At 37.6% G+C, this 25,062-nt stretch overlaps 2 protein-coding genes across 3 annotated transcripts in view; one reads left to right on the forward strand and one right to left on the reverse strand.

Annotated features, from left to right (window-relative positions):
- Window positions 1–1,474: 1,474 nt before the first annotated feature.
- Window positions 1,475–14,086, reverse strand: LOC126376359 (trichoplein keratin filament-binding protein-like). Of its 2 annotated transcripts, none has more exons than XM_050023677.1 (9): window positions 13,902–14,086; window positions 8,720–8,937; window positions 7,555–7,665; window positions 7,131–7,313; window positions 5,603–5,747; window positions 4,978–5,265; window positions 4,327–4,488; window positions 2,898–3,089; window positions 1,475–2,556 (listed from the first exon to the last, which is right to left on the reverse strand). In XM_050023677.1, the coding sequence occupies exons 2-9, from the start codon at window positions 8,932–8,934 to the stop codon at window positions 2,365–2,367; spliced, it is 1,488 nt and encodes a 495-aa protein (XP_049879634.1). In that variant the 5' UTR covers window positions 8,935–8,937; window positions 13,902–14,086; the 3' UTR covers window positions 1,475–2,364. The 2 variants fall into 2 exon arrangements, with proteins under 2 accessions (XP_049879634.1, XP_049879635.1); XM_050023678.1 differs by lacking the exon at window positions 13,902–14,086 and adding an exon at window positions 13,772–13,867.
- A 5,203-nt stretch (window positions 14,087–19,289) lies between these two features.
- LOC126375972 (tetratricopeptide repeat protein 28) overlaps window positions 19,290–25,062 on the forward strand; it is a 75,545-nt gene continuing 69,772 nt past the window's right edge. Inside the window, exon 1 of the mRNA XM_050023072.1 lies at window positions 19,290–19,592. The gene's annotated coding sequence lies outside the window, so the exon portion shown is untranslated. The remainder of the gene's footprint in view (window positions 19,593–25,062) is intronic.

The raw sequence follows: 25,062 nt of genomic DNA on the forward strand, positions 1-25,062 counted from the left end.
TTATGCGCTGCCCTCTTGTCGGTGGAGTAATCGCCATTACTCCATAGATAGGGCGTGTAGAACGGTGGTTTCCCCAATCGCCTTCCGTTCCTTTCCGTTTAGTTCTCATTAAGTACCTCTGCGATATTTCTTTTCTCTTCGCAGCTATCTTCAGCTGGTCATACAAGCCTCCTTTAATATTTTCTTTGATTGTGCTCTCTTGTACAGAGTGTTATGAATATGAATAGAATTTCTTCCTTCGCCTTTTTCTCGTTTGTCACCTTCCCCTTACTAAATATAAACCTACACTTAGTTACCTATCTAAAACTTCATAAAAAACAGTTTTCTAAAGACTTCATTCCTTCAGAGATTTTCAGTGCAACTGTAGTTACGCTGCATCATTGGACACTCCTTTTAAATAGTCCTCATTTATTTTTATTAGGTAAGTACTTCAGTAGGTACTACAAAGCTATTTGTAGGCAACGGGCTGGTAGATTCAACAGGAGGAGGTATGGAACGTACTCCTCCACGCTACGCTAAAATATAATACCACTTATATTTTTCTCCACTTCCTCAAAATGGAGTACCACCAACAAGGCTTGAATTATGGAGGTGAAGTACACCAACTCTTTCGCAAAATATTTCTTTTTGTATTTAAGTAAGTATACAAACTCTTTTGTGAAAATAACTAAAAGTATTTTTATTTAAAAAAGTGAATAGTAATTTTACAAATCGTTGGCCAAATTCGACAAAAGTTCGAAAAGCCATTTGTAATTTTAAAAAAAAAAGTTTATTTTCTTCAGTTTTAATGTCATTTATACAAACGTTTCGTGGAAAATAGCCAATGATTTTATGACATTATTGAACACATATTTTTAGTCAAACCTTTTTAAACATTTTTTTTTAACTTTTTCTTTTTCATTTTGATTCTCGCTTTCGCGCCTTGTCATGGAAAATAATATGACCATTATGAAGTCGTCTTGTCTGTAACACTCTGTAACACTGCCTGCCCCGGATGGGGTATTAGGGTTCTTATTTAAAATGTGCATGCAAAACAAATATTTCATGTTGTTTTCTTTATCAAGCCAGACATAAAGTTTAGATTTGTTAGTAATAAAGATAAGTAAGTGTAGGTACCTAAGTATTTACGGGGAACGTGAACTAATATAAAAATACTTTAATTGTTATTTTTTTATATATGTCTCTACTCTCTACCTAGGTACCTAAAATATTTTTATAAGGGCCCTGCTGAGTAAAATAGAGAAGTGACGTTATTTTATTACAGCTAGCGCCATCTCTGGAACAACACTGATATCATTACAAACGCCATGTCATGATAACATAACATCACACCAAGCGCCATCTATGTTCAGTCCCAAATCTTGTGAAACGTTTAGGGAAGTAGTTCTATAAATAAACGCTGTGGCGCTGGTGTTGTAAAAAAAATGAAAGCAAAGCAGTTATAATAATGAGAATGGAAACACGTCAATTCTAAAAAAAAGTAAAAATTTATTACCATAAATCAGCACATTTCATTTCACACAGCACGCAGAACACCTAATATAAAAATACATTTTAACCATATTTCATTATCTTTTTTATTTCTTCTTTATCTAATCACATCATATTACGATAAATGTTTATTTTATTTTTTTCTTTTATTTATTATCACTAAACATATTCGTTTATTATTATACCAGTCTCATAAAAACTCTATTTTTTTATCATCTTACTTATACGTACGGATACGAACAACTTTGCTTATATAACGAATATCAAAGGTACTTCAAGATTGCTTATAATAATATCAATATGAATAGTAAAGGCACAATACATTGAATTGTCTATTAGAAGCGACTAGAATACACAGCCTACGATATTAGCGGTAGTTTGAGCTTTAGCACTAAAAGAAAACGCAATTATTAACAGGTTGTGTTGTCTTATTCGTCATCGCTATAACTGCTGTAGTAACTTTCATCTTTATAATTGGTTGTAGTAGATGTTGTTGTGTCAACTGATTATGTAACTGTTGTTGTAAATTGTAATGTTTGTCGTTGTTGTAACTATTATGACACTAACTGGCGTTGTAGTAAATATTTTTAATGTTACTCACACGTTACCCTCGCGCTGCTTGCACGGTATCTCGCGTCGTACCTATATCTCTCCATCACCTCAACCTGTTATAATTCACCTCCACCTCACGGATCTGACACTCTGGCGCACGATTCTGCACACAAGGTTGCCTATCGTACCGGCGGCGCCTACCTCTCATACGCCGTTTTAACTGTGATCATTATTTTTGTAACTGTTGTTGTTGTAACTGTCGTTGTTGTAACTATCGTTGTTGTAACTATCGTTGTTGTAACTGTTACTGTTGTATCATCTCTAAGTCCACGCCTCAGTGTGGCCCTCGCGCTGCATACGAGCTATCTCCCCTCGGATCTGACTCTCATGCGCAACTGCCTCTCGGAGGGTCGCTTCTCTCTCCGTTGCCTTTTCTATCTGTTCTTTTTGGACTTTCAAACTATTCAGCTGGGATTGCAGAGCCGTTATTGTTGAGTAAGATGAGTTTTTGAGCTGTAAGATTAAATTAAATGTGTTAGATAACAAAATCTTGATATTGGCTCTGGACACCCCGTTAGGGATAGCGGGCATTAGTGTTATTCTTTTTTATGTTTATGTATTAAAAACATTCCATACTAAGGTCTGCACGGCAAGCGCGAATCATATCGAGGGTTTCGACCAATAGACGCAGCGAATGCTATCTACGTAGATAGACGTCGTACGGCTATTGGTCAAATCAAAGCCCTCGATACAATTAGTGTTTGAGGGCAGAAAAGCAAAAACATTCCATAAAAATCCAAAGAATAGGTATGCCATGAAGAAGTATAAATTGTAATTTTATATTCCCAACTAACCTGTGTCTCCCGCTCCTTGGCCTTTACCTCCTGGTGATAGCTGTCCATCTGTTCCAAGATCTGCTCTCTCTCGAGCACATTGGCCTTCTGCTGCTGTCTGCTCGCCTCTATCTTGTCTTCTACTTGTCTCTTGAGGGCCGACAGTACTTCCTGCATCAAGGATGCACGCGCCTCGCGTTCTTTCGCCCATAACTAGAAAGTGAATACAGATAGTTAGGATACATAAACTCACGCCTATTTCCCACCGGGGTAAGCAGAGACTATAGAGTTCCATTTGCTTCGATCCTTACACACTTCACTTGCTTCCTCCACATTAATCAATCGCTTCATACACGCACGCCGGTTCAGAGTAGATCGTATTAAACCTTTTCTAAGGACATCTTCAATAGTAGTATAGGATAGTATACTTAAGATAAAAAAATATATAATAAATATATATCAATTAACATAACGGCATCACGCCTATATCCCCAATGGGTTAGGCTGATATGTATAGTATATACACCCACTCCTCGCCTGATATGTTTAAGTCCATATAATAGGGAGCGAGCCTATTCTCAATTAAATATAAAGTACAAACAACTTAAACATAGTTGGCGAGAAGTGGGTCTTACACCTCTGACTACCCCTTCGGGGATACAGGCGTGATGCTTGTTATGTTTATCCATACATATAACTTTTATGAACCATATGGGCGATGAACTAATCAATCGTTTGTTACGTAACGTGTTACCATATCCCTAGCGTTATACAGTTTTTCACAGAGTCCATACGGATTATCACCCCACGAGTGACCTAAAACTGCTAAACTGCCTATAAACGTCCCACTGCTGGGCACAGGCCTCTACTCAATCAACCGGAGGGGGTATGGAGTATACTCCACCACGCTGCTCCACTGCATGTTGGTTTAACGTGCCCTCCGAAGCACGGAATCATTTTACTTTGTCGGACGATCAGGTGTTTCAAGACTGAAAAGTCCTTACCAAACAAAGGACAATCTCACAAAGTGATTTCGACAATGTCCCCGTCGGGAATCGAACCCGGACCTCCAGATCGTGAGCCTAACGCTCTAACCACTCACGAGTCTATGTCATCATCATCAGCCCATTAACGTCCCCACTGCTGGGGCACGGGCCTTCCCTATGGATGGATAGGGAGATCGCGCCTTAAACCATCACGCGGGCCCAGTGCGGATTGATGGTTATTAACTACTGCTAATGCAGCCGGTACCAACGGCTTAACGTGCCTTCCGAAGCACGGAGGAGCGCGAGATGAAAACTTTTTTTTTGTGGTCGCCCATCCTACGACTGGCGTTTGCGAAAGTTGCTTAACTTCAACAATCGCAAACCGAGCGCGTTTACCGCTGCGCCACCGAGCTCCTGTACCAACGAGTCTATATACTTGAACAAAAACTAAAAGGCCACCTCACCTTATCTTGCTTGTCGTTGATCTGTCTCGCTTCTCCGTCATACATGGCGTCGATGTTCCTCTGTCGCTGTCTCTCTCTCTCGCGATGTTCCTCCAGCTCGACCAGCGCCGCGTCCAATACTCGCTTGTACTTTGTACTCTTGTCCTTCTCTGCTTCGTAGTCCTTAATTAGATAAGGATATTTATAGTGTTAGATAGAAAATAATCGATCAGCCTCTTCTTCTATCATACCTCAGCAATCCTGGTGTCAGGGTTATTATCGAGCCGCCAAATGCCCCTAACATGGCTCATGAAACCACCACATACTTATATCAGTAAGTAGTAATCGAGACCAACGGCTTAACATGCCATCCGAAGCACGGATCATCTTACTTTCGGACAATCAGGTGATCAGCCTGTATTGACCTAACCAAACTAGGGATTTTTGTGATTTGTCCCCACCGGGATTCGAACTCGGGACCTCCGGATTGTGAGCCCAACGCTCATCCACTGGACCACGGAGACCGCTGAAATCTCTGACGTCACCGACCATTTATGAGGGTAATTATACAGTTGCCGATGTCCCTAGGCTACGTTATATCTTATGGAAACAGTAGTTGGGAAAACCACAGGATAAGGAAACTAATTACAAATTAAATAATTTACTTTTTACCTTCAAAACAGCTTTTCTAATTTTCTCCAACATTTCCAAATCCAACTCTATTTCTTTTAGAATGGATACCACTTTCCTTTTCAACTTGTACTTATGTAAACCCATATTGACGATCATTGCATCTCTTTCTGCCGTCAGTCTTGCTAATTCTCCTTCCCTCTCACTCGATATGAGTTGAAGTTCGTCTAGGATCAGTCTTTCTCTTTCTTCCTGCTTCCGTAGCCTTTTGACAACTGTCTCCTTTTCACTTAACTCGGCTATCTGACCTTCCAGACTGCTACGGAGCTCCTGAAACGTAACACATGCTTGTTAATCCACAAAAAAAAACCGAAAAGATAGAAAAAAGGAGCTCATAAGAAGAGTTTTTTATAGAGCGAAAAAATCTGCAAATTCTGGATTCTGGCGGGATTCCACCCCACCAAAGTCGTGACTATAACGCTGAGTCATCCTACCAGATAAGTCAATATGCTTAACTGAAGCGTGCGCCAGAATCAGAGGTCGCCAGAAGACATAACTGGCTCATGAAAACACTTAACTAGCAAATGCCTATTCACTCTGCCTTTGAAAATTCCATAAATATTAGAATACAGTGTTAACAGAAATGAAGGGCTTTACTATGACTTACCCTCATTTCTTGCTCCTTTTCCTTAAGTCTCTGTTCTTCTATCTCTATCTGCCTGCGCAGCGCCTCGTCTCTCTCTTGAAGAGTCTTGCGCGTCTCTTCTTCTTGCTTCTTCTTTTCCATCTCTTTCTCTATTATTTGTTCCATCCTGAAAGTAAAACGACCGCAATTTAGAAAAATATTCTCCCTTTATAAATATACTCCAGTTATCATAGAATAAAGAATAACACTACGTATAGAACGATAACTCTCCGTTCCGCGCCAATTCGTATCAGGCTAGACTTACCTCACCCTCTCTGGGTCTTACTTTAGGCTGCGTTTCCATTGACGCGGAGATGGGCGGAGAAGAGCGGAGATGTGCGGATTTGACCAATCACAGCGTTCGAGAGAGCGAGAAACGAAGACGCTCTGTCACTCTCTCCCTCACGTTGATTGGTCGATTCCTACATATCTCGGCTCATCTCCGCACACCTCCGCGTCAATGGAAATGCAGCCTTAGTCTAAATGCTGCTTAAGAGTAAGCGCGTTAACTTTCTGTCTTGCTCGTACTTACGCAGCATATGCGGCTCACAATGATATTTTTGTATGGACTGTCCGGAGTGTGACGCCTTAATCGTAAATGCGATTGGGCCATACAATCCATAGCGGCTTACGGCCGTTTAAAACCTAAAGTAAGTTCGTTCAAGAGTAAAGCGAAGACCTCTGAGGTCGACCCCCGATAAGAATTGATACGGGTCATCATAGAGTTACCGTTCTATGCAGTAGTATTCTTTATTTTATGGTAGCATGTTGGTATGGTTTTTTTTAAGCGATAAGGCTGCCATTTACCATGTACCTAGTTAAGAGACTTTTGTAATTATTTATTTATATTTTGGTGCAATAAAGTATATTTGTATTACTAGTGATGTGCCGGATCGTTAAAAATGTATATCCGCGGATACGGATCTGAATACGGATATTTAGTGTAAAGATCCGCGGACACGGATACGGATCTTTATTTTGTTAAAAAAAAGATTAAAGTTTTAGTTATTTCATTGTTATAAAAGTGATATTTTATCTTGCTTTCATAATAATGTTTTTTATTTAATAATTCTACTTAATCACCTGAAAAAGATCCGGAAAAGTAACGGACACGGATACGGATTTTTCTTTTATCTCGGATATCCGCGGATACGGATACGGATATTCGGAACATCACTAATTTGTATTAGTAGCACAGAGGGTGTAAAATGAAAATGTAGCCTACTACACCATGGTCTGAGTCACTGTGGTCCTGTGGTACACTGGCTTGCTTGTTAATTGGAGACCGCCGGTTCGAACCCGGACTTGCACCAACGAGATATTAATTTATCTTAAGTGCAGTATTCACTAGTTTGCTCGACCATTATAGACGGCGTCGACGACGGAACCTTTCACATTGGTCTAACAGAAAGCTCGGTGAGGTGTGGGTACCTAGGACATCTTGCGGTGGATGTGGTTCTGGCTATCCCATAGTGATATTATGTTACTCCATGATATATAAACACCTCACCAGGCAGACTTGAGCTTCCCGTTAGCGAGGTAGTCCCTGGCGGCGCGCAGCTCTGGTTGCCGAAGCCTCCACGCATGGTGCAGCCGCAACTCAGCCTCGTGTTTGCGAAGCTGCTGCTCTTTTTCCATGATGCCCTGGTTGATCTCCTTCAAGGCCGATGTTGGTACGTTGTTCAGGTATGATCTAAATAATTGTTTACAATAAAAACCTGTTTGTAATAAAAATAACCTTGTAAATTTTTAATTTGTTTTTCACATTTGTCTACACTGGGGGGGGGGGGGGGAACATACTACAGACTCCCTCCATTACTTTCTTCCACTCTTATATCCTTTTTTCTATTTCCATACTATTTCTTTGGGTCGTGACCATGGTTATAGACAGACTGTCTTTGAAAACGTTAATAATATATAACAAAATAACATACCCGTTTTTGAACAACTTGGGTTGAGCTGCAAGAGCCCTGAGTTCCTGTTGGTACTGCATGTTCTCCTGAAACAACATCAGCTCCAGTTTCTTGCGGCGCTCCTCCAGTTGCCTGGAAATGGGAAAAGGTTTCATCAATAAGTATATGAATAAAGAAAAAATATTTATTAATAAGTTAGACTGCAAAGGACAGATTTAAATAAAAACACAAAGAAAAAGAAACACTTAACATGAATGCTGTTGGCAACATCAAAGTCATATATATTTTCCTATAATATATTTTTCTATGGCAATATTACAGCACTTACGCCACGGGCTTTGCCGACAAATGTTTTTATGTTAACTTATGTAAATAATTTCCCACTTTTTAAATCAGTACAGTCCATTTAACAACATCTAGAAGAGTTTTATTTACCGGAGCCACCATCGCCTCCAACAAATGCATGAGGGGTATATCAAACAATTTAATTATTAACTGCCTTCTGGCAAAAAGATATGATGTACCATTATTACAGAATGTTGAGCTGCAAACTCCAAAGACAATTTTCATTTATCTGGTTCGTAAAAAGTATCTCATTTGACTAGGTTATCAATAAGCCCATTATTTCTTTCTGATAATAAATAATATCTATATAATTAAAACACATAATAACGGGTTCTTACCGCGTTTAAATGGGGATATGAGACTCCCGATATTTCGACACTGTTGCAAGTGCCATGATCACGGGATGACTGATGAGATTGGAGTGGAGTAGGTAGATCCATAATTTAAATAATAAAATAATAATTGTTTTTAATTGTTTTTTTATTTTTTTAATATCTATATGTCTGTGTATAATAACAATAATAAAAGGAATTTGACAACACCTTATAAGGAAAATTCAAATAAATTAGAACTGTAGGATCAATCTACAAAGTTGACACCACATATCTCCTGCAACTTTAACCTTAATAAAGCATCCCTTGACTCAAGATGTCATGTTAATTTAAATGGATTACAAAAAAATCACAAAAAAAGGAAAAGTATACTGCTTACCTACTTACAGTTTTTTTTCTTGTGCTCTGTTTATTTTTTAATGATTTTACACTTTTGTGTATTTTTTATTTTATGACTTTTGTATGAATTTATAGGGACCTGTTAATAAATAATTATTATTATTACTCACGCAGCCCTTATCTTCCGTTCACTGAACAACTCAGCTTCTTTGTTAGCTCGTTCATAGTAACCTTCAGTGGTCCACTGCTCATGGTGTCTAGACTTGTTGGTATTCAACTCAAAGTAATTCGCCACTTTTTTCATCTCCTCAGCACGACGGAGCTCATTGTCTCGCTTCTGTGCCGCCATCGCCTGCAGCTGCCATTGTGGACGTGGACGAGACATTGTCTGCAAATTCATAGTGGAAATGCAAATTTATACAATAAAATAGCAAGTTAAATAAATTACAGTATTGTCTTATTGTAATGATTGTTGTCGTGAACCATACATAATCATGTAAGGTCACGAATTATCTGAATTCTGAATCACATTCCAAAACTGAAATGTGTCATAGTTATATGAAATACCTATGGGGCAAAATACCCACAAATGGGCAACATGCCCATACCTGTCTAAATATAGGGTAAAAAACCAACGATGTTAGAATATGTGATTAGAATGTTTCATAGTTATATGAATACCTATGGGGCAAAATACCCACAAATGGACAACATGCCCATAGCCGTCTGAATATAGGGTAAAAAGCCCACGATGTTTGAATATGGGGTGAAACCCCGCGAATGGCCTCCAACCGCCCCTTACAGCCATCCCTGTCCACTCAGATTGCCTTGATAAATTCATCTGATTACCTGATAAATCACCACAACGATATTACCTACTGCAATGTTTTACTGTTTGTTTTACTATCCGTTTTACTGTTTACTGTCTGTTGTTCTCTTTATCGATTTGTATCGGATAATACAAATATAGCATAACTGATATCTAAGTAATTAGGACAAATATATAAGTATTATAAGACTTAACTGAATATTCTTCCTGTTATACCTGAAAACACACTGTTTCTTCTCTAATCTGTTTCTGAATAATCTGAATATTCACTGACCTCTGTTCTCTCCTCTTAATGCAATTTCATTTGCTCCCTTTGTCGACCGAACACTCTTCCTGCGCATCGACAGGAAGCCTGGTAAAACCGTTGTTGACTGTTATATCCGAAAACACACTGTTACTTCTGCTCTGATCTGTTTCTGAATAATCTGAATATTCACTGACCTCTGTTCTCTCCTCTTAATGCAATTTCATTTGCTCCCTTTGTCGACCTATACCAAACAATACAAATACCTATAGCATAACCGATATCTAAGTAATTAGGAAAATATATAAGTATCATAAGACCCAACCGAACACTCTTCCTGCGCATCGACAGGAAGCCTGGTAAAACCGTTGTTGACTGTTATATCCGAAAACACACTGTTACTTCTGCTCTGATCTGTTTCTGAATAATCTGAATGTTCACTGATTTCTGTTCTCTGTTCTAATGCACTTTCATTTGTTCTCTGAAAATTATTTAGTTTTTTCGTAATGACAGCCCGCCAAAAGCATCAACTTTTTTCTGGCCAGTATTGTTATGACATAAATAACCTACAAATCGATTACTCACTCGAGTAAAAATAAAATCGATATGATGTATTTTAATATTATTATGAATTTGATTATTTAAATTCGAGAACTGATTACAGTTCGAGACACTGCCCCGACGCGAGAATTATGAAATACACCTGTGTTTTGATTAAGTTTAGCATTCTAAACTCTGCTGTAGGTTTTGAGTAGACTGTGCAAGTTGCTGCTTTATGTTCGGAACAACTTGAGCAACGGCAGTTTGCTGAATTAGAAACTCTAGTTCATTTCTCTGTCCTGTTAATTTAGCTGAAGCTGTTGTTTATTATGAGACAGCGCACTGACTGAAAATTTGGCTGATGTTTTTGATAAAAATAAGCAGATACGTCTATTCTGGGTAACTGGAAAGTAACAGTAACATCACAACTTAATATATCTAATATCACAACTTTCTCCAGATGATGTTGGTATGTTTGCTTTGTGCTGACAACTAACGACTGAAAAAGGTCTAAAAATCGGAGGCATTCCAATTTGTTGCTACTGAAGGTACGGCTTAATAGAGGGCAATTAGGCTCTCACCTGAATATCCTGATCTGCGACTGAAGAGATCGAGGCTGCTGATATCATTGACAGCTCCCTGGTATGCGTCAGCGTATGGTTTACCTCATTGAACTGCTGTTTAATCTTCTCCAACTCCCGAAGCTCGTCAACAACAAAGAACTCTTAATTGTACTGAATAATAACCTGGAAGGCATCCACTAGCTGTGGATAATGACTCCCGGATTGCTTCTGCGCCACTGATAGCACGATTGTTGATTCATGTTCTATAACTGTTGTATATGAATTGGTTAATATATGATATTTAATTGAAAACTTGGTCTTAACTCTTAGCAACTGGTTGGTATTCCTTCTAATGACAATATTTACTGACTATTTCGAACATGTTTACACTGAATTTTTGCAATATAAATTGAAGTAAAACATAATAAAATTTGTACCCCAAAAACATAAATTCAATGAATTAGTACTTTTCGAAACTCGTAAATGAACTGACTGACAACAAACTTAGCAACTCAATTCAACTGATCTGATTTCATGATCTGATTTATGATTTGTTGATATCTGGTATAGTCAATCTGATTTTATGTTGATAACTGGTATAGTCAATCTGATTTAATGTTGATAACTGGTATAGTCTATCTGATTTAATGTTGATAACTAACATGGTCAATCCGATTTGATGTTGATAACTGTTATGGTCAACAGTTACATGGTCTATCCGATTTGATGTCGATAACATTAACAACTGGCTTTGTCCTTCTGATTTATCAACTGATTTGGTTGATCTGATTCGCAAATAATCTGGTCAATCTGCTTTGACAACTGATTTGGTCCATCTCATTTAACTACTATTATTGGCCCATCTGATTTGAGTCAACTGATTTAACAACTGTTATTGGCCCATCTGATTTAAGTCAACTATTATTGGCCCATCTGATTTGAGTCACCTGTTTTAACAACTGTTATTGGTCCATCTGATTTGAGCTAACTGATTTAACAACTGTTATTGGCCTATCTGATTTGAGCCAACTGATTTAACAACTGAATTGGTCCATCTAATTAGGTCCATCTGATTTGAGCTAACTGATTTAACAACTGTTATTGGCCTATCTGATTTGAGCCAACTGATTTAACAACTGTTATTGGCCTATCTGATTTGAGCCAACTGATTTAACAACTGAATTGGTCCATCTAATTAGGTCCATCTGATTTGAGCTAACTGATTTAACAACTGTTATTGGCCTATCTGATTTGAGCCAACTGATTAAACAACTGAATTGGTCCATCTAATTAGGTCCATCTGATTTAACAACTGAATTGGTCCATCTAATTAGGTCCATCTGATTTGATGTCAACTGTTCTGTATCTACTGATTTTGTACTGGGTATCATAACACTAAATTACATGTTCAAGATATCCCAGCATCTCCACCATGTCGTGAACCATACATAATCATGTAAGGTCACGAATTATCTGAATTCTGAATCACATTCCAAAACTGAAATGTGTCATAGTTATATGAAATACCTATGGGGCAAAATACCCACAAATGGGCAACATGCCCATACCTGTCTAAATATAGGGTAAAAAACCAACGATGTTAGAATATGTGATTAGAATGTTTCATAGTTATATGAATACCTATGGGGCAAAATACCCACAAATGGACAACATGCCCATAGCCGTCTGAATATAGGGTAAAAAGCCCACGATGTTTGAATATGGGGTGAAACCCCGCGAATGGCCTCCAACCGCCCCTTACAGCCATCCCTGTCCACTCAGATTGCCTTGATAAATTCATCTGATTACCTGATAAATCACCACAACGATATTACCTACTGCAATGTTTTACTGTTTGTTTTACTATCCGTTTTACTGTTTACTGTCTGTTGTTCTCTTTATCGATTTGTATCGGATAATACAAATATAGCATAACTGATATCTAAGTAATTAGGACAAATATATAAGTATTATAAGACTTAACTGAATATTCTTCCTGTTATACCTGAAAACACACTGTTTCTTCTCTAATCTGTTTCTGAATAATCTGAATATTCACTGACCTCTGTTCTCTCCTCTTAATGCAATTTCATTTGCTCCCTTTGTCGACCGAACACTCTTCCTGCGCATCGACAGGAAGCCTGGTAAAACCGTTGTTGACTGTTATATCCGAAAACACACTGTTACTTCTGCTCTGATCTGTTTCTGAATAATCTGAATATTCACTGACCTCTGTTCTCTCCTCTTAATGCAATTTCATTTGCTCCCTTTGTCGACCTATACCAAACAATACAAATACCTATAGCATAACCGATATCTAAGTAATTAGGAAAATATATAAGTATCATAAGACCCAACCGAACACTCTTCCTGCGCATCGACAGGAAGCCTGGTAAAACCGTTGTTGACTGTTATATCCGAAAACACACTGTTACTTCTGCTCTGATCTGTTTCTGAATAATCTGAATGTTCACTGATTTCTGTTCTCTGTTCTAATGCACTTTCATTTGTTCTCTGAAAATTATTTAGTTTTTTCGTAATGACAGCCCGCCAAAAGCATCAACTTTTTTCTGGCCAGTATTGTTATGACATAAATAACCTACAAATCGATTACTCACTCGAGTAAAAATAAAATCGATATGATGTATTTTAATATTATTATGAATTTGATTATTTAAATTCGAGAACTGATTACAGTTCGAGACAATTGTATTATCCATAACCAAATTCCCTCAACAGATATCAGTAATTACACTTTTAACTGTACTACACACACTAACCATACCACTAACTGCTAACCATATCACTAACCATCAAACCGTGTTCAAAAGCGAGGTTACATACAATGAAGAAAAATATAATCATATTTATCCTGCCAGTTGCAAACTATACTCTTCAAGAAAAGAGAAAAATTTAGTACTGTTTGAGTTGTGTAGCTTGTAAGTTGTCCATAATAATAAATAAATAAATAAATCCCTAATCGTAACAATAACTTGAGTAACTGAACATTATACCGACCGCAACGTTCAAACGTTGACAAACTTGCCTGCTTTATGACTAAACAAAGTTCGCCAAGTCGCGCTTCATTAAACACTCATCCAGTAACCGTTCGATACACCTCGGACCCCAAATCACAACAGAAATGAGTCACTTTTGTGGAATCAATAAGAACAAACCTGCTTGTTAAACAGCACGACCGTACACCCTCGCGTCTGAATATCCAATGAGTCAAGTCAATTTCATGATTGTTATTGTTCCTTGCGTGGGTAGCACCGGTAATTGGATCATATGAGGTCACACAGATATGTTCAATTCACTTCCTAAATTGTTTTATTATCGTTGACGGTCACGCAATTTCTGAGAGCAATTCGATTTTTTTTTTTTTTTTTTGTTTTTGTTTTCCCCGAAGGGTAAGGCAAAGGGAACTATGCCCATACAGCCATGTCTGACGTATTTTTTTTTCTTGATGATTAATGAAATGATGAAAGGTGATGATGATGAAACCTAAGCCCCCACCCTCGGAGTAGACTCCTACTCCGAACCCCAAACGAATTAACTCAAAAGTCCGCATAAACTTTTGAGTTATGAAGCGGCTTCCTGACACGAAGCGAAAATAGGCAGATACACTCTGTTTATTGAACACTCCAATATAATAACACTCGCGAATGTCTTCCGACTAACTTAATGCGATCATTAACCACAAAACACCACTTCGTATTAATTATTTAGATTATTCAATGAAGAAAGCAACTGTCCCGTTCCCGTCTCCCGCCAAAAAGCCGAGAGCAATTCGAAAAACATCGTTTATGTAATGTCAAAGTGACAGACGCTGTTGCCTAGCAACTAGCAACGGCGGCGTTTTGTTTCGCATACCTAAAACTGTATTAAATCTGACTAGTATTATTTTATGATAGTGAATAGATATTTTACAAAAAATCATGGCCTGAACATAAAAATACTTTATTTATTTAAAATAAAAAAAGAAAAAACATTATTCATAAATCAACTAAAGCCGTCAAGTTACCTTTTTTCTGCTTAACATGCCAGTTTTACATCTTAGTTATACATAAAAACTATTTAAGAAGCGTAAAAATCTAAAATATTGATAGGAATAATTGATTATTTTTTTACGATTAACCTATTGATATGTAACTACTATAAGGAGGGTTCTACCTAAAGTGGTGAAGGTGCGCGAATTATGATTTTTTCAAATCCATCGACTTTGCATAAATCATCTGTTTACGTTACAAATACGTATGGTATGGGTCGTATTTATTTCGGTTGCAGGTGAAAATAAAACTGATAATTCACATAATGATTATAATGCCTATTAAAAAGTTGTAAGAGGATAATTTTGCATACCTAGCAAATTACTAGTTGTGAAATGAAATTATTCCAAAGTGAAAATTTGACAAATATATTTCTGCAAAAAGCTACAACTAGCGGCTACTTAGGTTTGTTTTTCACTATTTGCGGCCCGTGAGATAACTACGCTCGGCTCAGAAATCAGAAATCAGAATCATTTATTCAACGTAATTATCATGGATAAACTTGTTGAAGGTCAATGTAACATTTTTGAATTTACGTCATTTCGCAAGGTGTTATGGCTGAGGAGAAGAAATGACAAGAAACTGCAACAGCAACACATCTTTTAAAAAATATGGATATACATTACAAGTTATTTAATAACTAGAGGAACACATTCAATACCAGACATTTTTATCATTTAGGTAGTCATTAATCTTATAATAAGCTTTTTTACATAAAGTAAGCTTCACGTGAGCTTTAAATTTATTTTCTGACAAATTTAAAATATTATCTGGTATTTTATTGTAAAAACGTATACATAACCCCAAAAAAGATGAATTTAATTTACTTAATCTAGAATTTTGAATAGCAATTTTATGTTTATTTCTTGTATTGTAAGTATGCCTTTCACAGTTTCTCGGAAGGAGAGATAAGTTTTTACGTACATACATAATGTTTTCATATATATATTGACTTGCGACCGTCAGTATATTTATTTCTTTAAACAGCTCCCTCAAAGAGTCCCGACAACGCAGCTTATAAATAGCGCGAACTGCTCTTTTTTGAATGATGAAAATAGTTTCTACATCAGCGGCTCGACCCCACAGCAAAATTCCGTAAGACATTATGCTGTGGAAGTAGCTGAAGTAGACAAGTCTAGCAGTGGGTACATCTGTGAGTTGTCGGATCCTTCTGACGGCATATGCTGCTGAACTTAGCTTGCCCGCTAGTGATACAATATGTGGGCCCCATTGAAGTTTTGAATCTACAGTAATCAGAAGTAGCAGGCTCTTTAGTTATATTTATGTTTATGACACCAACAGGAAGTATGAATTGATACTATTTTAATTTCGGTACCACACGGAACTATATAGACACCAGATCGTAACAAAAGAAACAATAGGAGAATACATTTAAATTCATTATTATGTCATCATTATTGTCATGGTTAATTCGTCTGCTTCGTTAATTTTGGTACATCAATGGTACCAAATGACCATGGTGATGATGACATAGTAAATGGTCTAACAGAAAGCTTGATGAGGTGTTGGTACTTTTTTTTTTACGAGGAGAAATCCATCATGGATACCCAGCCGCCCGGGGAAAGCGACTGGGTTATGTGAGATTCCTACTTACTAAAACTCCTCGGTGTTCCACTCCGTTCGCCGATTGGCGGGTGTCCGGGGACGTTGGCACACTTTTCCGTGCACCCGTCGGCGCCGTCCGAGTCGGACTCTTCCTGGGTTCAGGATGGCAGGAGCAGTCCATCCATATTCTCCGATATTATGTGATCTGCCGGGAACATACGGCAGACCACAGCCTCCACAGCCCTTGATGGATTGAGCGACGGGATTTCCCCGCTCCCGTCGCCCAAGGGCTAACCGGGCAAGAGTTGGCGAGCAAATACCCCCCTTCTCCGCCCAGTTCTTCTTCGTCGGATAGGAGCAGAGAGGGGGTCGTCCTCTCTTGTCCGCTGCGCTGCCTCCTTCTGCGCCACCACGTCCTCGCAGAAGGAGACCGAGGTGTTGGTACCTAGTTCAACCCCCAATTATGATATGAAAGTGGAACAATCCGTCGCAAATTCATGTACTTTTTTTTTTAATTATTTTCCGTTCTGTGCGACGGAAAATTCCACTTGATATCAACTCAGAATGATGGCCTGAATCATCCATTAAAGTTTTCGTTACGATGTCACTAACACTCTGTATTTACCGTCTATAATGGTCGAACCAACTGTGTTAGTGAAAACTGCACTTAAGATAAATTAATAACTCATTGGTGCAAGTCTAGTACCGGGGTTCTAACCGGCGTTCCCCGTTTGAGAAGCACGCTGGTGTACGGTCACGAGCTTTAATATGTATACACTGTGGTACCGTGTCACATTAACTTTTTTGACAAATTGTACTGTAAGTCTCACTAAATGTCAAATATGTTAGTGCGACGGAGTCCTAAAGTGGGTACATTATATTGCTCATGACTGTACCACAGGACCACAGTGACTTAGAAAAATATAATAGGTGCAAGAAATCCATCCATCTTAGGATTCTTAGCACTTCGTACCATCGGTGGCTGCAAATATTAGATAACTTTGGCTCTGCTCATCCCATTAGAGATTAAAGGCATGAGTTTAAGTATGTATGTATAATACGAAAAAAATACTACTACTTAATTCATAAAACTGATGCTGATTTAAGGCAAGTCAACCGCCTATGTATTATTAGCATTTATAACTCCACTGAAAACTCTACTATCATAATTATGTAATATTTCCCCTAAATTACCTACTTTAAAAAATATTTAACCTATTTTCTGTAGTTTGTGGTCAATAATATCTTAAAAAATATTTATCTTAAAAGCTTGCTAAACTAAGCTTAATTTAAGCTTTAGCTTGTTAAGCTTTTCTTTGTTTATTATTTAGGTAACACTGAAATAAACGAGTAACAAGAGCTTTGCCGTCGCGCTCTCTCGAGACTGCGCAAGCGAATCCGCGGCAGCAGGTAGTGGAACTGGAAAGCTCGCAGCTTATTTCCATTGAGGGGCGCTGCTCGGCCTTCAAGATGATAGCGGGTCACATTCCTGCAGACAGAGACGGGCGCTCGTGTCGCCGTACCAACATGGCGGCTCGTGGTGTTGCCAGGCGGGTGGAAGTTCTACTAACGTGGTATGTTTTAAAAATCTTAAAGATCGGTCTTTATCAATGAAGGACTTTCTAGACTACGTTCCCTAAAAGTAAAAGCAGATGGCGCTATTCAGATTTATCGTGATAATTATTTATTTTCTCATTGCTCGGGGTACATATTTATTAGGTTCTATGACGATCTTGTGACGTAGCGAGTATGCGCCGCTACTTCATAAGCGCACCCCTGATGCCGGGCAGCAGCGGTATCAGTACTGGTTGGATTCTGGTGTGGATTCTGGTAGGGCTCTAGCTAGAACATCACCGATTGAGAAATTGGTCGGTGTACTGCGGAACGGAAGGCGATTGGGGCAACCACCGTTCTACACGCCCTATCTATGGAGTAAAGGCAATAACTCCACCGACAAGAGCGCAGCTCTTAAATAAAGAGAGAGAGACATATTAAAAAATATAATGTGTTGGCAAAGACGCATATAAAAATAATTTTTGCTTGATATTTGGATCAAATACGTATACGTTACTACCAACCAATACAGCTTCACTTTATTTTGATCAGAATAATAAAAGGTAAAAGATGTATTGGGCCTAGGTGTAATAACAAGGGTCATTATTTATATCCAAAAACAAAGATAAAAGTGGCTTATGTCTGTTTTCCATGAAATCATAAGGTTAAAGGAAGGTACATCTGTACAGCGTCATCTATATTTGGAACGTACGACGACGAAGGAGGGCCGAGCTGGATGCCTTCCGGCACACTTGGCAGAACAATGCCCAAGACAGGGAGGGTTGGAAGGAGAAGGGGGAGGCCTTTGCCCAGCAGTGGGACATTAATTAGGCTACAGAAAAAAAAGCCTGGAAAGTCCCTCAGTAAACCACTACGTTTGAGATCATTTTTTCAGTTTCAAGCAGTTAGATAAGAATTAGGTAAATTACTAGTTATTCTACCTGACTTTGCCTGAGTAATGGATGCACTGGATAGAATTTCCTTAAACAAGTTTTACAGTTTTCAAACTAGCTTTAACAGGGTGGGTAGAACAACAAGTAATTATGATCTCGTATCTACTAATCTTTTATATACTTATAAACACTATAATCTAAATTATTAGACTTATTAGACTAGATTATAGTCGAACATATAAAGAAACTTGATTTCGAACCTAATCTTTACCAAGCTGAGCCATGTGCCAACTGATCACAATACGTAATGTATATTTTCGGCATCAGACTATCTCAGAGAAGCATACTCACGTCGCATTCTTAATATGCACGCGCCCTTAAACAACTGGTTCTTAAAAAGCTCATTCTAAACTTATGGTAGCTTTCGAAGCTTTCGTAGTAGTATACGCATGATGACATTGGCAGCATTGCTCGAGCCGGCATCGTCGTCAGTCAGATCGAGGCTGCGCGCGCGCATACAGCCTCCACCCTCACCGCCGACGTTACAGCATTCCACTTTCAAAAACCACATTCAATTTAAGAAAAGAACAGCTTTTTGAAACAATTTCCATGTTGAGTAGTGATAAACTACAGTGTTTTGAAGTGTACGTACGTTTTTGAAGTCAAGTGATACAAGAATGATGTTACAAACCAGTGTGTACGCAAAGTGGTTTTACGATTGATATTTTTTGTTTGTCGGTCTGTGTAATAGCTGTTCTGGGCCAAGAAATGGGTTTATAATTGGTCTAAATCAAAGGCCGAGATGGTGAGTTGTCTAAAATTCTCGTAACTTTAAACATGGTGATGTTTTTGTGTGTTGCTTGTCTATAGCTGGATGTTACTTATCATTCTAAGTCTTGGTATACTTAATGTATCATACAGTCATGGGCTGTAAAGCGTTATAATTATACGTTTTCATATACAAGTGGTTGATAAAAGCGGAGCTATTATGGAGACAGTAATTTCTAAGTCTAAGCGGATAGCCAGCGGTCTAGAAAGTTGTTTGAGGCTTTTACTGCAAGATGATGAAGTTATGAACTGTTTACTCGTGGTTTATGTTTATGTATTTGTAAAGTGATTTAGCAGACATAAACGATAATATAATTATTGTATTCTACACTGTAGTCCTTGTTTTATTGCTTCGTTGAAGTTATTTTATTACTACAACAGACTAAAGTGCGTGTATGAAACGATTAATAAATGTGGATGAAGCAAGAGATGTGTGTCAGAATCGAAGCAAATAGAATTCCATAGTATCTGCTGACCCCGGTGGGAAATAGGCATTAGTTTATGTATGTATATACAATAGACTAAGTATCTATAATCGTATTTAGTTTATACGCAATTGTAACCTTTCTGTATACATTTCACAATGTGATATGTTAAAATACCAATACGAAAACTTGCTACAAGATTGTATTTACAACTTGTGATGCTAGCTCTACCTACCCCAGTTGAATTATAGGTATGATATGTATCAAGAAGAGCAGAAGTTATATTATGTTTGGAAGTAAACTTCAAAATATAGCATCGTAGGTACCTACTGTTGATAGAGCTCTATTATCAATGACTACGAATTTGATGCTAATTAATTTAGATTTTAGTTATATATTCACCCCTACCGTTCTGATATGAGAATTACATAAACGCTAATCAATAAAAAAAACCAGTTTACAAAGTAAATTTATGTACACATACTAAATAAATCAATAGTATAAGTTGTAGTGTAAAGTCGATTAACAAGAGAGAGCGCCTCTACTCTGCGGAGTAAAAGACATCAACGCGCATTGTCACATTCCTATCATATCTTACTACGAGCAATTTATTTACAAAGTCAACAGGCTTTTTAATAAAACAACTTCGTAACTAACTTCAAACTATATAACAAGAGTTACATCATAACCTAATGTAAACATAACCTCAAAAAGTGACAGTAATAAAGAGAATTTACGTCATTTAAAAAAGGCTAAACAAAAAATGAATACTATCAAAATAAAATGTCAAATAATATCATAAAAATATGTATTCCCAACAATAATAACCTCTCGATCAAATTATATTATTAACCAATACATTGGGGAAGTTAACGAGATGAAACGTAAGACAAGACGCATTATATTTTATCTGTGGCATTATGCTAAGTACCCGGTGGTGTAACAGGTAGCTGATGGTTTTTATTTTTTTATTATAAGGCTGTATTGGGCGCGTGTGCCCTCCGGCGATGCTCCGCACGCGACGCGAGGAGCAGTGTTGCCGATCTGTGGGGAATTCCCCAAACTGCGGGGAAAGCAAAGCTGATTGGGGAATGTGTGGGGAGAGCTTCAATTCGGGGAAAATGCGGGGATTTTAAGTATGAACACAAATACGCGATATTTAACATCAAATTTCTGCTAGTCTTGATTGATTTCCCTGATAGCCTTTAATTCCGTAAGTTGACGTCAGAATAATGGTCAAGTTGCCGTCCAACTACTGCCGTATATTGACGTCAAGTTTACAGCAGAATCTGGAGAGTAAAATTTGACGGAAACTTGCGGTGAATTTAACGTTAAGTATTATCTATTATCACTAGGCGGCTAGTGGCAGAAATAAAAATCACATGGAATACGTCGCGACCTACCGGCAGAATTTAGCTTTCAAGTAGCTCTACCTAGCGGGAAAAAATACATTTTTTAATTTCTGTAAAAAATAAAAAAATGATGGTATTTGCTCTTCAACGTAACGAAAAATATAATTAGAAAATATAGATATTAAAAAGAACTTTACAGTGAATGTGACACTAGTGATATCTGACATACGTCAGAAATGCATTCTCACAGAGACCGAACTTTACCTACATTTTTGGTTGTTTTATTTCTGTGGGGAATATGTGGGGAATTATCATTTTTCTTTCCCCAAACGTGGGGAATTTCGACAATGCGTTTGGGGATTTTAGCAAATTACTGTCGGCAACACTGGCGAGGAGTTATGATAACATAGGCATCAACATAACTACACCAAGTATTTATAGTCGGTAGGGCTCCCTACTTGAAATATTTATGTAAAAATGTAGAGTATTTGCAGCGGTTTTCTAACGTAAATTATTGCCTCTATTGTGTGCAGCATTACGAAAGATAATGAAGCCATGTGTAATAAATTAATTATTAAAGGATAAAAGTGCGGACTCTAAAAAACACGAACAGTTTTTGTTTGTTTTTAAATAATCGCAATTCTGGTGTAAACCCAAACACAATATGCCTACAATACGTATAAATCGTTGCGAGTTGTCTTATGATGCCATGTAGCTCTAGATTGACCTAGCTACGTACCTACTTATTCCACCACTGCATTACTTTTGAGCATAGAATAAAGAATACGTACAGAACGGCAACTCCCGACTTCACCCCCTCTATATCTTACCTACTTTAGTCCTAAATGGTAACTCAGTAAGGAGTAAGAGGGAGCGCGCGGACAGTCTGTCTCGCTCGCACTGCGTTAGGCGAGACACGGTAAGAATGAGACTCTTGTACGGAGTGCCCGTTGTGTGGTTTGAGTGAAAAATTAAATGCAGTTAAACAGTAACACAACAACGTCTTTTCCAAAGAAACTTTCAGTACAATAAACTTTTATTAGTCCATATTCAAAAACGACGAAACTGCAGCCGAAATACTTCTGAAAGAAACATTATCACCCTACAGCACTTTACAATAAGAACCACAACTTATATTACAATTATTTTCGAACTGCAAAACGCGTACCTGTAACAGCCTGTAGTTACAAATACTTGATGGTTTCGCTCACGCCAACTCTCGTGCTTATAATGACCAAACTTAGAATTTGGAAAGCCACCTGTACATGCTACTGGTTACAAAAGGCCCCCAGGACAAAAGAATTACGATTTTTGTTAGTTCCAACACGCGTCCCTTGGAGGAAAAAATGTAATAACATATACCGAATGCGGTTAATAGTTAGGTGCTTTAGATAAAAAATAAATATTCATGCCTCAGGCTCAGGTTCAGGTTGTAAAATAATCTGTACTTATCATACATTGTCTAAACTCTACGATGATAAACACGGATCTAGTCGACTTCAAAGGTATAAATAAATAAATCATTCCATGGTCAACATTGATAAGTCCCTACCTATTTGCCAGCGTACTTGATGGTTCATCCTGCGATAGATGTACCTCTGACCAGCCCAATTGGAAATATAGTCGTGAGTTTATGTTCTCTTATTGGTAAGTCACTCATACGAGAAATAGCGGATGTTTATCCAAAATGTATGCTTAGTTTTATAGTCAAGTTACACACAGTCAATCAACTCAGCGTTTTGCTGTCTTTCTCATTTTCGTATTCAGATTATATGCTTTCTAATAATTAGTAAAATCTTTTTCATATAATAGTTCTTTTATTATTACTGCCATTTATAGCTAAGACGAAACGATGGCAGTTTAATTTATAATTTTATAGTTCTATGAAAATGTATCTACTATAAAGATACGTTTCGCGCGAGAAAGTTATTGCTGTTGGTGGCTACCCCTTTAAGTACTAAAACCTTTCAAATTAAAATATGCCGATCTTCATAACTGATATAAAATTATTCTCTGAAGCTTCGAATTCGCAGTATCAGGAATACTATTAGCACGGTATGGGTTTATAAAATGACACATTCTTTAATTTTTATTTTTTAAATAAGCACTAGTTACAGAAAACAACATTGGACCACAATAAAACAAATTCAAATGACAATGGGCACTTTTGTATGAAACTTGGTCCAAGAACCTCCACTGATGAGACTTATATGTAATGAAAGCTTATGCTTTCCCTATGATTCTGGCAAAGTCCTATCAGATTCTGTCCCGGGGTTCTTTTTTTACGGCCATGTTTATCCTGGCTAAAAATGTGATAAAATACAGTGGGAGCTAAAATCGACTCAAGATTTGTTGCTGGATAACTAAGTCTACATAAATAATTATGTATCATATTGTATATCATTTTAAAGAGGATCTTTTCCAGAATCCGAAACATAAAAAAAAACAAAAAAAAATCTTTTTGTAAGCGAATTATAGTCAATTTATATCTGCAGCGCCATTGTTTCTCGGTAGCTAAGTTCAAGTTTCATGCCTTTTACCCCTTCCAAAAGTATCTTACCGATTTTTTTTATATTGCTTCCGGAATTTGATCTGAGTGATAATAACAAGAAAAATAAATAAACACCTCTCCGATAGAGACCGGCTAAGCTATTGCCTATTGCAAGAAATCGTCATCATTAGCAAGTCATTACGGTATTGCATATTATAAGCTTATCAGCAACTTGGAACTTGGTCCAAGAACCTCCACTGGTGAGACTTGCATGTAATGATAGCTTATACTTGTCCTATGATTCTGGCAAAGTTCTATCAAACTCTGTCCTAGGGTTTTTTTACGGCCATGTTTGTCCTGAGTGTACAGTAGTGGACTGCAAAATCACCTCAGGATTTGTTGTCGAAAAACTATTTAACTAAGCTAAGTCTATATACATAATTATATATCATAATGTATATCAATTTTAAAGGGGAAGGTTATCAGAATCTGAAACACAAATAAAAAAATGCATTAAGTATGTAAACGACTTTTAGCCAACTCACGTCCGTAGCACCATTTTTTCAGCAGCTACGTACGAGTTTCGCGCCTTCCAACCTTTCCAAAGACGCCCAATCATTTTTTCCTTCTTCTGATATTGCATTCTTAACCTGACAAGACTAAGTGACAACAACAAGAAATAAAATAGATACCATTCCGATAGAGGCCGCGTAAGCTATGGACCTATTGCAAGATAACGTACTCAAAGGCTAGTCATTATAATCCAACAGACGTAACATGATTAGAATGCGGGAGGACGCAAATGTAGTATGTTTTCTTTCACCACAATCTTGTTTTATTAATCCAGGCTTATATCTTGTCTTATAAACAATGCCGAATGGTACAACAAATGTATCGTAAACGTAAGGTTGCCTGGTAGTAATTGCTACCTTGGCAATAAAGCCGCCTTTTGCACCAGTTATTGCCTGAACTTGTTTAATAAATGTGTTTCTTTTGTATACAATAGAGTCATTGTATTGCATCTTGATTAGAATGACTTATTTCTTGTTTCTCTCGTTCTAAGCTGTATAGTTGTATAGCTGTTAGTGTTAAAGAGACACATATTTCGTCTCTTTCGCATAAGGCGATGTACTACATTTCCGTCCCGCCGCATTCTAATCATGTTACGTCTGTTGGATT

Source organism: Pectinophora gossypiella, chromosome 20, assembly GCF_024362695.1.
Source record: "Pectinophora gossypiella chromosome 20, ilPecGoss1.1, whole genome shotgun sequence".
Lineage (NCBI taxonomy): Eukaryota > Metazoa > Arthropoda > Insecta > Lepidoptera > Gelechiidae > Pectinophora > Pectinophora gossypiella.